Raw genomic sequence first — 13,039 nt, forward strand, 5'->3', positions numbered from 1 at the left:
AAAGAAATTTATATTTTCAAGACAGACTTTATTTTCCTGCTTCAGTCCTAGAAACCTAACTGCCAACAGGACATTTCAACTTAAACTTACCATCTTCCTCTTAAAACACATACTTCCTCCTGTTTAGAGCATCTCAGCGATTTATCCTCCAATATTAGGCAGTCCCCCACAAAATGAATGAGTTACCTTTTACTCTGTCTTCATTTTCTTTTTTTAATATGAAATTTATTGTCAAGTTGGTTTCCATACAACACCCAGTGCTTATCCCACCAGGTGCCCTCCTCAATCCCCATCACCCATCCTCCCCTCCCACCCCCCATCAACCCTCAGTTTGTTCTCAGTTTTTAAGAGTCTCATGTTTTGGCTCCCTCCCTCTCTAACCTTTTTTTTTTCCCTTCCCCTCCCCCATGGTCTTCTGTTAAGTTTCTCAGGATCCACATAAGAGTGAAAACATATGGTATCTGTCTTTCTCTGTATGACTTATTTCACTTAGCATAACACTCTCCAGTTCCATCCACGTTGCTACAAAAGGCCATATTTCATTCTTTCTCATTGCCACATAGTATTCCATTGTGTATATAAACCATTTTCAACCCAATCCAATTCAGTTTCCTTGTATGACCTCACTCTCTCTAAGCCATATTTGACTGCAATTATTATTCATATGACAGAGTAAACTCTCTGAATCACGGATCTGATCATGTCACTTTCCTTCAAATTCTACAACAGCTCTCCATTTTGTTCAATATGACATATAATGCTCTCCCGTTGTGATGTGATGTGATTCTTGCTTAACTCCCCAGCCTCATCTCTCCCCCAGCTCACAGTCTGGTGATCTGATGCACTGAACATATAAGCCAGAAAGCTAGGAATTTTTCTTGGTCCTTTTTCTTCCTCACTGTACCCCCACTTATTCAACTCATTACCAATTGCAGGAGGTTCCCCTTCTTGTATGGATTTCATCTCCGCTAACCAGCTCTCATTCGATCTCTGTAACCTTTAGTTTGGAATTAACATATTGGCTTTCTACCTATTCTTTTTGCTTTTACTCCTGTTTTCCTTCCACTCTATTCTCTACAGTGTAGCCAGAATGCACTTTTGCTATTCCAAATTTGACTATGTCACCCTAGTGCTTAAACTCATCCTCCCAACTTCTCATTGCTCTTTGGTTAAAGCCCCAAATCCTATCTTTGGCTGCATCTCCCACTACTTGTGCTTCTGGACGTCTGCACTCCAGCCATACTGCCCTTCAGTTACCTCATCCCACCACCATAGAGCCTTTCCATATATGTTTTCTTTAGCCTTTGAAGTAAGTCACCTTCTCCTATATGTTGTTAACTTCTGTTAATTCCAATGAACCCTTCAAACCTCAGCTCATGGAACCCTGTCTTATGAGTTACATTTAAGGTGCAGTGAGACTCCTCCTATAACTGGCTTATACTACTGTGTTTTTTCTTCAGTTTGTAATTATATAAATTTATTTCATGATCACTCAGCAAATACTTCTCTACTCCTCCAGACTATGAGATTCAAAAAGATAGGAAGTATGTCTTCTAAATATTTTTTCTCACCATGCTATCACCAATATCATGCACATAGTTCAGTAATATTTAGTTAATTGTGAATAATTTAAATAATAACACTTGAACAACTGGCTGACAGGTATAAAAACTCAAAATAAGCATTGATTTTTAATATGTGTAAAACACACTAAAATCAGGCATATATGTATATTTATATTGAGTTGGATATTTTACTTCCTTTGAAAAACATCTCCTAAATGTTTATCTAGAAGGGGAGAATGCTATCTAATAGACTGAATTGTATAAAATATCAAAACCTAGCTTTATTTGCATTGTCTTTTACTGCCTATTTTTAAATCAAATTTAAAGAAAAATTGTTTCTAAAATAATGAAACTAGTTTTTAAATTTTTTAAGTGCCAACAATTTTGAATGTTTACCTTGTTTATATGTTTAAAAGGTTTAAGTTGACAACAGTGTTTTTTTTTTTTTTAATTTCTGCTATTATATTTTAAAAGAGAGAGAAAGTGTATAACACATGATACTTGTTTGGTTTGGAACTTTCAAAATTGACACCTGAAATATTTAGGGAGAAATTACATAGAACTCACTTATTACCATTCTACAGGGTCACTTGGCTTTTCCCTGTTTCCTCTTGTGTTGTGTAATAGCTTGCCTGAGGAGTACTTCACCAACACTTAGACATACAAAACCGGTAGTTTTTGAAAATGACCCTTGAGAATAGCATATAAATGATTAGATCTGAAATTTAATTTTAGCAGGAAACCATATAAGTCTGCAAATGCAAAAGTGGATGGCATCTAAGCAATGTTGTCTTTTCGCTAGTCAGATTTGCCCCATTAGATTCTAGCTTTAACATAAAGAAGGCAGAAAATGAAAGACACTAGTAATATCCAACCAAGAAAATTATGTGCAGATTTCAAGAGGCACAGTGAAAACTGCTTGAGCTAAGGCGAGAAAGTAACAGGTACGTTGTTCAGAAGTAAATTAATGTGTGCCTAATGGTAATGCATGCTGCTTAATATAAATACTCTTTAAAAAAAAAAAAGAAAAAGGAAAAAAAGAAGAAGAAAAATCTATTTTTTTTTTCTGGGAAAAAAATACCCAGTTTAGTGAACTTGAATGTAAAAAAAGGTAATCAAAAGTAAGAGAGAAACACAAGGTATTGCTTAAGGCATCATTTAGAAAAGAACACTGGAAAGATTGTAGAACTGAGGTAAGAGGATGTAAAAATGAGAAAATCACAGACAGAGAATGACAGGAAGATTGTACAACATAGCAGGATAAATGAGAAGACATTTGTCAAATATTCAAAGGACAAGATAACAGTGCATATCAGGGAAGCTGACGAGGGAATGGAATGGTAATTTAATAAAATACAAGAAGAACCAAATAGAATCATATAGATAGCTCCTATCATGTAGTATTTAGCATTCATCTGTAACATTATCAATAGCCTGTCCTGGATGAAACTTTTGTGAATTTAGCTTTTACAATGATACCGCCATCTATCACCACTCCCCATAGCTGATAGTGCATTTGTCATAAGCTTCCTTTATGGAGTCTCTCATGGGTGGTTTTGACAAGGGTGACTCTTCAGCCTAATTACTGTGTAATAAGACATGACTTTTAAAAATATGTCTCTATGATGTTCTGATATGGATTCTTAAATATGTTAATCTACTAAACCCTAGAGATTATACATTTAAAGTACTACCTAACTTAAGGAGTGCCCCTCCTTCAACCCAGAATACTCAACTTTTTTCATATATTTTCCTAACCTTCCTGGATGTTAGCCAAATATAAGTTAGGGTTTGATACAGACAAAATAAAAAGCTGTGAGATGGAAAATTTGTGTTTGCCCCCAATTCCCTGTATGTACGAGTTCAGATATGCCACTTAACCTTTCCATACCTTCATTTTCACCAGTATAAAAAGAGGGATCATGTCCTCTGTGTATCTTTAAAGGCAGGAAGAGTAAATGAGACACAAGAGAGTATTATAAGCCCTTCTGAACACACATATCAATCCAAGATACAGTTGAGCCTGAGTAACTCCTCTTTTAGAGTGCTAATACTGTAAGTCAATGCCTTTTTTTTTTTTTTTTTTTTTTGGCCAAGAACCTCACATTTCCTCCTCTCCTGGAGCACAGCCAAGAGAGGCAGCTCTTCTAGACTCTGCAAGGAAGGCCGTCTTCTTCCTCAGTAAGCACTGTGCTGGCCCTAAAGAGTTCTCCCTGCTCCCAACCCCAACACTGCCCTCACCAGCGTAGTACTTGGTGTGTGATCACAGGCCACTGTTTAATGATCGTGGGCCCAGTACAAGGATGTAGTGTGGTTGGGACTGGAGGCTCTCCTGCCTGGCTCTCCTCCTCAGCACTTAGCTGCAGCTCTTGAGCACAAGCTTCCTATTAGGCTCTGAAAAATGCCCAGAAACTGGCCAGCCATTCACATTTGCTGGCAAGCATAGCACCTGGCATATGGCCAGTTTGAGTGGTAATGGGAAGGCATAGAGAGAGAGATTCTTTCCCCTCCAACAGGCTTTAGAATGTCCAAGGAATTTGTAGTTGGTTTGATTATTATTATATCAGCTAATCACCCAATATCTACTCTGCCTGAAACTCTGAGAAATAAAAAGAGGTAAGACATAGCCTTAGCCCCAAAGACAGAGCTTACATAGATAAGGCAAAACACCTAGCAAAATAATTACCCTATGGGGTGTTTGGGTGGCTCAGTCAGTTGAGCGTCCAACCTTGGCTCAGGTCATGATCTCAACGGTTCATGAGTTCGAGCCCTGCGTGGGGCTCTGTGCTGACAGCTCAGAGCCTGGAGCCTGCTTCGGATTCTGTGTCTCCCTCTCTCTCTGCCCCACCCCTGCTTGCGCTCTGTCTCTGTCTTTCAAAAAATGAATAAACATTAAAAAAATCAAAATTATTACGCTAAATAGTCATGAATGGTGATCATGATAGTTGTGTTTGAAAATCTGAAAGAGGGTTCCGCCAAGTAGCCAGCACCCAGAGCAGGCTGGGCGCAGAGCTGCCCGGCGGCACCATGTGGGTCACCCGGAAGACCCTCCGGCAGCAGGATTGATGTCAATGCAGGGGAGACTGTGGAAGCACTGGAGGAGGAGACTGAGTCGGAAAAGGGGAACGAAGTCTTTCCCATAGGAATAATTATTCAGGCAAGGTCCTTCCTGATGATACTGCTGTAAAAGAAAATGAAGTTGATGGAAAAACCTTGTGATAGTTATGGTGGCAAAACCCAAAGCAGTGACAGCACCAGCACCAGCCACAGCCCAACAGTCACATCCTGCCACCTCGCCACAATTAGCTCCTCCACGGCACTGGCTGGGGCTCAGGTCCCCACCCCCACCCTACTTTGGCTCCCACTCCCACACCTGAACTCCTCATTCCAGCATTAACCAGCATCTTCTGAGCCCAAAACACTTCCAGCAATGAACCAAGAAACACCTGCAGAAAAGCCGGCAGAAACACCAGTGGCTACTAACCCAACATCGACTGGATGGTACATCAGGAGATTCTTCTTGGCCAAACATTCTTTTAAGTTTATTTTATTTTGAGAGAGAGAGAGAGAGAGAGCGCACTAGAGTGGGGAAGAGGCAGAGAGAGAATCTCAAGCAGGCTCCATGCTCTCAGCGCAGAGCCCCACATGGGGCTCAAACTCGCCAATCATGAGATCATGACCTGAGCCGCAATAGAATTGGGCACTTAACCGACTGAGCCACCCAGGCGCCCCTTGGTCAAACCTCTGTGAAAATGCAACCAGCGCACGTGTGAGGGTCAGTCTTGTGAGACCGTGATAACTGAGGTCATGTCTATGGGCTGTGGTAACTGAGGTCATGTTCATAGGCTGTGGAGGCCAGCAAATAATTGCAGCCCTGAGAGCCATTCTCCACCACCCTGACAGAGCAGTGGAACACCTTTTTATGGGAATCCCGGAGGTAGAGGAAGTCAGGCTGTGGTTGCTCCCCCTCTGGTGGCTGGTCCTGGGGCTCCTCAGTGTTCAATGGCTGCACCTGCAGCAATGCCTACACGTTCTGGAGGACATCCCCTTGAAGTTTTGCAGATAAGCCTTAGTTTCAACAGCTGAGGCAAATTATTCAACAAACTTCTTCCCGGTTTCTAGCACCGCTACAATAGGTCAAGAAAATTCTCAACTACCGCAGCAAATTAGCCAACACCAGGAGCATTTTATTCAGGTGGTCGGTGAACCAGTTCAAGTAGGGTAGTTGAGGAGGAGGGAGTGGAGGTGTCGGGGAGGAATTGCAGAAGGTGGAAGTGGTCCTGTGAACTACATTCAGGTAATACCTCAGGAATGAGAAGGTATAGAAAGATTACAGGTACTAGGATCTCCCACAGGACTTGTGATGTGAGCATATTTTGCTTGGGAGAAGAATAAGAACTTGGAGGTCAGTTTCCTTCTACAGCAAAACTTTGATGAAGATTGGAAGGGACTTGGGCTGATCGCCACAATACTTGGTGTAAGGTATGAGATTGTTGGGGGTGGAGATATAGGGCAGATATATATACAGTACATGTCTGCTTTAATTAGCAGATGCCACAAATCCGCATAGTGTGTAAACTATTACACAACCAGAAATCATATTTTTTACAGGTCATTATTTCTTCTATAAAAAAACTAGGTAACTTTTTCTGGTTGTCGCCTTTTTTAGTGTATTGGATCCAAAAATTTAGTGTAATGCCCTGCTTTATATTTCTTTGACTTAACATTGATTTCTGAAAGAATCTTTGCTACCTAGAACCTACGGTCTCTATTTTGTGGGAGCCCTTGATAATGGCTTTGTGAAATTGAAAGAAATTGGATCAGCTGTAAACAGAAATGTCAAGTTATTGATAGTTATCGTTGCTTCTTCAAATACGTATAAAGTTAATGTGTAAGAAAGCCCATTCTTTCAAGTTAAATAGTTGGTGGGGTTGGGGGGAAAGGAGAGAAGAGGAACTTCTTAAAATGTAAATAATTACTGACATATAAATTTTTTTTGATCATTGAATGTGAGGATCTGTGCAAGAATAGGCAGAATTATCTCTCTGTTCACGTGTTTTTTTGGTTTGTTTTAGGAAACAAATTGGGAGGTGTCAACTGTTTACTTCATTGTTGTGTTGCAATAAAAGTTTTAAAAATCACCATTGCATATTTGCTTTGGATGTATCCCTTTGTGAAATTTAGCACTTTGAGGCCAGCGGAGAAATGCCACATTCACTCCCCTTCCCTTTCCCTCACCAGAAATGTGTTCATCAGCAAGTCACAAGCTTAAAACTGCTGCCTTTCTTTAAAGCCAGAAAATGCCAATTCAGTTCAGAAGTAATACAGATGTTTCAGAACTGTGTTTCTGATGTTTGTAAATATTTTTCCTAATTAGATAAGAATGTATGACCATTGATGTCATTAGGATTGTATTGCTCTCAAAAAGAGGAGGACAGAAGTATAATGCAGCATCTTGCATTACATTGGATAGACTGGTAAAATCTTTTGGAAGAATTGAAAGATGCAGCTGGAAAAGTATCTTGGAAAATATATAATCAAGATATCTCATGGCATATTAAAAGAAAACTTTTAAGAGCAAAAAAAAAAAAAAAAAAGAAAGAAAAGGAAATGTAAGAAAGGAAAGCATGAGCCAAAACAGTTAGGGATGGTTTCATAAAGAAGGTTAGGTAGGGACTGACTCTTAGAGGCTGGATTTATTTTAGATAATTCGAGAGAGGTTAAGGAACAATAAAACAAAAGCTCTTTCTGGAAGTGTTTATAGAAAAATAGGCAATAAGAATGGTAACAAGGTTGGCAAGACGTGTTGGGTAATTGTTTAATCATTTATTGAACATTCATTCAATATTTGCTAGTAGTTAGGCATCGTTCTAAGAGCTGGATATAAAGTGAAGAGCAAAACAGACCAAGTTCCTGCTCTCTTACAGCTTGCCTTTTAGTCAAGGAGGTAACCCATAAATAGGGAAGCCTTAAAGTAATTCTAAAATGTTTGGTACTATGAAGAAAATGTTCTGCAGAAATTTGAAAACCTGGCTAGGTGCTCTGGGAATGGCCACACCAGGAAGGGCCACTGAAGCTGAAAAATGACACAAGACAAGGATCCAGTCTCTGAAAAGATAAGAGAGAAGTTCATTCCAGGCAGAGACAGCAGGATCCCAGGAGGCCCTAAGAAGGAAAGAATTTGGCATATTTCACATGCTAAATAGAAGCTGGGGAGTTTAATTTCGTAGGGTCTTAATGCCAATTTTTTTCACTTCTTTCTTACCATAGGTCATGTCGAATTCATGACATCTTACTATTGGAATGCTCATATAATCAATCAGTACCACGTGTGTAAATGATGACTCTTACACATTATTGTATAAATTAATTAGGAAAGTAGAAATCAAGGCAGGGGATGCTATCTTGATCATCCAGAATTTAAAAGAGACAGTGTATCAATATACATTTCTTTAAAAAAAATTAGATACTCTCAGCTATTAATCAGGATTGGTAGCCTTCATGGCGTCAGTATGTAAGTTATGATCTTTTAGTAATATAGATAAGATATTGATGATAAATTTTAAGTTTATTTTTTGTTTTTGTTTTTAATGTTTATTTATTTTGAGGGAGAGAGAGAGAGAGCGCGCGCATGAACTGGGGAGGGACAGAGGGAGAGAGAGAGAATCCCAAGCAGGTTCCATGTTGTCAGCACAGAGCCCAATGTGGGCTCAATCCCACAAACTGTGAGATCATGACCTGATGTAAAATCAAGAGTCAGACGCTTAACCAACTGAGCCACCCACGTGCCCCAGATTTTAAGTTTAAATTATAATGTACATTTTCTGTGTGGTAACAGATACTAGTGCTGGTGATACATTAATTCTTAAGATACTTAAACATTACCAAAATGTAGATCAAGTCCCTTATTATATTCTGTGCAATCTGAAAATAGGAGTGATATTATAGAGTACAGTCAAGTCCAGCCTAGACAAACATCTACAACAGTTTAGGAGGCCAAGATCTTAAGCAGTTGACATTAGTAATTCAAAAGTAACGTTTAAAAAATTACATGTATGAGTATATGCATGTGGTGTGTATATGTAAAAAGTAACTTGACCTATTGATGAGAACCCTCCAAATAATTTTGTATATTTACTGCAAACTGTAAAGAGAAACTTTTAAAACTTCCAATGCATCTTTTCATCCTTCTGCTTGTGATGGTAACATAGGTTGAGGAATTAGATGATAACTAGACTTTATATTCTTTTATGCAAAACCTTGAAGACTGGTCATGAATTAAAACTCTCACTGCCCCTGGGAAATCACAAAATGCAGTATAATTTCTATAACATCTCTTACCATGTTCTGTATTGGCCAAGCATTTAGTTCTATTTTAATTTCTATTTAAAATCCACTTATGTATAAAAAAATGTAGGATCTCTGGGTATGTCTAGAATGCAAGTACTATGGTACAGGATTATAGACTATTAATACTCTGCCAATTTGGACCTTAGTCAAGTTATTTTAAGACAGTTTGTGATTCGTTAATTCATTATCTGTAGTTAGATTATCCCTATCTTTTTAGTAAAAAAAAAAAAAGGCATATTTATTAGCATATGCATATGCATATGCATAGAATTATGAAATGTAAACCTATTTCAAGGTGCTCTAAACCTTATAGTATCTTTTAAGAAACTTTGAATATTACACATGCCACTTTTATTTGACTAAATATAATGTATCTCAACTATGAACACATTAAATGGATTCCTTTGTGTCAAGTGGCATCTTCATTGTGAATGAAGGTGAAAATGTACCAGGATAACCTTTGGGAAGTGAGGCTGTTTGTGAAGTTGTTTTATTTTGTTGATGATGATGTATGGTTTTGCGATTAACAGTCATCTTTTCTGGGGATGACATGGGTGAAGTTAACATTTATTCTTCTTTAACGTTTTACTGGCATCTTTAGAGTGTTATAAAACATGCATTTACTACTTGGTAGCTAAGCATTTCTCCCTCTTTGTTTCTTTAATTAACGTATTGATCTAAACTGCATCTATAGGATCAAGCTTATTGAGACAGACTGCCTGTGTCTCCACAAGAGATCATTGCTGGACTCCACACTTTTTCCGTAAATAAAATATGGACAAAACTGCAACATGTGGAGGTTGAAGAATCCATTAAAGACTTTTGGCAACTGTACCTTAAAGATACTTCAAAAATAATTGCGTTTTATCGCTTCCTTTATGTCATTGCATACAGCAAGGGTTTTAAAAAGACCAAATACGGCTCTCTGATTTCCATTTAATGGAAGAAGTAATAAAGTTTAATTGTGTACTTGAGCACAGGGTGTCATTTCCAGTATATCTGATCAATAATTTATCGATTGCCTTTGGCTCGGAGTAATATTTGAAAGAAAATGTAGCCAGTGGGCGCTTATCTAGCTGGAGCTTCATCATCTCAATTAATTATGCTTTTCCTGAATTTGGATCATTAGGCGACCAAAGTGACAGCAGATGGCGAGCAAACTGGACAGGATGCTGAGAGGACCAACAGGAGAGCAGACTCCTTAGGAGAATTCATTAAGGAGCTTGCCCAGGATGCAGAAGGTATTAGAATCATTTAATTTAATCATTATGTCTCCCAACAGAAAAATAGAGAAAGGGATTACACAGGACTGGAATTTCTCCAGTAACAGATAACATTTATCAGTCTGAGGGTCAGGTTTAAAAAGTGTTTTGGTTGATATATTCAAGGGCGTTGTCTGCCGAGAGTCTGCAATCTACAGTGTTAAATTAGGGACAACAGCGAATTAGTAATCATGAGTGCAGAGTCATGGAAAATTAAATGTGGTCCCTTAGGAATGCTTTAATTTTTGAGGAATGGCTATTATGATTAAAGAACGAATAGATAACTTATGTCTTGCTATTGTTTGTATTCAAAACCAAGAGATTGTTAACTTTTTTAAAAAGCTAATTTTAACATTCTACTCAGTACATTAAAGCAGCACTTTAATTTCTCAAAATGGCTTTTAAACTACTTGGTGCTGTTTTTAATGAACATCTGGTGCTTGGTGTTTGGATTTGCTACCTTACCAGAAGCTACACTGCATTTAGTCCATAATTCTCTAGGAGCTGGTTCTTGGCATCTACCAATCTGACTGAAGATCAAAGTGGAAGCCATTTTAGGGCTAAAGCCCAGATGAGAAAAAGAGATTTCACAAAAAAACTAGATCCTCAGTATATATTAATATAAAATAAACACGCATGCATATTTAGAAAGGAGGAAACGTGTTTTTTTTTCTTTTAAAAAAATAAAACATTTTTATTGCTCTACAGTGTATTTTAGATATTTTGCTTTGTAATATAGCCAAATAAATCAGGGCACGGGATAAACTTTCAGGCAGATTCTGACAGGTAGTTCTTAGGAATCACTGGCTAAGAAGAGACCGAAACTCCCAAAGATTTCCCACTGCAGGAAGCAACAGAGTTTTAGTCTGAGGCAAATAATCTGAGGCAAAACATGTCAGGATCTGGAACATTCTACTGGAAAATTCTCAATTAACTCATTATGGTTTATCCTCTGCTAGATGGAGTTATTGTGCTTTCCCTGATTTTATTTTCCATTAATGCTGCTTAAAGTGTTCTCCATCCAGCACTCCCTACCCCCTCCCCCAACACACACACACACAAAATTCCTTCTGCTTGGATCCATGAAGGCAATGGTCAATACCCCAGTAACTTTCCTTTTCCTTATACCTCAATCTCAACCACTCAATACTTAGCAGCCTATCCTGGAAACTTATTTTGAAATCATTTCAATCAAATATTTATACCTAAGAGTAAATGCTAGTACATGTTTTCAATAGACTCCAACCAACATTAGCACTGCTAATTCATTTTCCCTGCGTTGCACCACCAGCCAGTTTGTGCACGGGACAAAGGCACCAACAGGGGGCAGAGTGGAGACGATATTTAGTCCAGGTTTTGCTCATCGCCCACAATCTATCCGTTAGAGAAAAGGGTTATGTATCCTCACAGGTGTCTCCCATTCTCTCCAGTGTGCGTCAGTCAGACACTCAGGTCGTGTCTGTCCAGACAGGACACATTTTTTTCTAATTCATGTGAAGTGCCAGGTGGGATAGCTGTGATCTGTACCTGAGAGAAATGTGGACATTGCTCCCTTCTTCCAGTGGGTGCTAATGTAAATGATAACAAAAATAATAACCACAGCCCCTCATAAAAGAACTTTGGCAAAATTAATCCAACTGTTAAAATTTTATAAAAATTAAAATTTGAATATGCCAGAGGTAAACTAAATCCTGAGATGTTTATATGTGCTGTTAAGTCTTAGCAGTTCAGGAATTTTTTTTAAAAAAGGAAACTCATCAAAAGCCTTAAATAAGTTATATAATATATCCACACTCATTTTTCCTCCTGGAATTACACTAATTGTGGCTAATAACAGTACTTTTAGGCTTTATTAGTGACAATAAATTGCTGTGGGAGAAGCAAATGTTTTAGCCTGGCATTTGTCTACTTCAGTTTTATTTTTAGATAGAATACCTTACTCACCCTATCTTCCATTATAAGTCCTGGCCTCTTCATAGATAATCAGGGTCCATTCATCTAAGGCATTCTTATCTCACCATAGTTTAAAATCTACTTTGCTAGGACTCCTGATTATATCACAAATATACTATATGTTATTCCATATTATTCCATTATTAGAATAATGAGTGATATATATATGTACATATACACATGTTATATATATGCTCTGACATATTAGGACTTAAATGCTAGATACCTTCTTTCCTATTTCACAGGTCACAATTGTATTTGTCATTCATGATAAATTTACCCATCAGAAGATTTTTTTTTTTAGGCTCAGTGTGAAAAACAACTTTGTTTCTCCTGAAGAATTAATCTATTTGTATGTTGCAGATACTGTTTACTTCTTAAGTTATCCTTTATAATCCCTTGCTACTTTGGCTACTAAGATACTGTTAATATGTCTTCTGATTTACATTATTTTTTATCTTTACCCCATTTCCTTTTATGAGAATTTTGTCTTGTTTTAAAGATAGTTTAAAACTCCTTAAAATTCGCTTTGAAATAAAGTAGAAATAAGTAAATAAATTTAAGAGATATATTAATGTTACAGTTATTTTCAATTCTGTTGAAAATGTACCAAACTGAGAGTGCATACCTTTGAAAAAGAGACTGAATAACATCTTCATCTTTAGCTTAAAAATATTCAGAGAATTTCCAAATTCCACATGTAAAAGCAGTGAAGCAATCATATCTCTTCTATTAAAATGATGCTTCCTTTCTTAATACAGTATCATTTTGCTAAAGCAGCTGCTGTGCCTTAATAATTTCTTCTAGTTGCTTACATGTTACTTTCACTTAAAAGAAATGATTCATGGTTCCAAAAGGTACAGGAATCTTTGTCTTTTCCTTTTCTCTCTCATTTTTCCAGCAAGTTCT

At 37.7% G+C, this 13,039-nt stretch overlaps 1 protein-coding gene and 1 pseudogene across 4 annotated transcripts in view; both read left to right on the top strand.

The window, feature by feature from the left end:
- The window catches only part of LAMA2 (laminin subunit alpha 2), a 609,036-nt gene that overhangs the window by 466,002 nt on the left and 129,995 nt on the right, over positions 1 to 13,039 (top strand). For all 4 annotated transcript variants that reach the window (XM_042939791.1, XM_042939793.1, XM_042939792.1 and 1 more), the window contains one exon: positions 10,045 to 10,156. In XM_042939791.1, the coding sequence (XP_042795725.1) occupies positions 10,045 to 10,156 (112 nt within the window). The remainder of the gene's footprint in view (positions 1 to 10,044; positions 10,157 to 13,039) is intronic.
- On the top strand, positions 4,593 to 6,460 carry LOC122219265 (annotated as a pseudogene).

This window comes from Panthera leo, chromosome B2, assembly GCF_018350215.1.
Source record: "Panthera leo isolate Ple1 chromosome B2, P.leo_Ple1_pat1.1, whole genome shotgun sequence".
NCBI lineage: Eukaryota > Metazoa > Chordata > Mammalia > Carnivora > Felidae > Panthera > Panthera leo.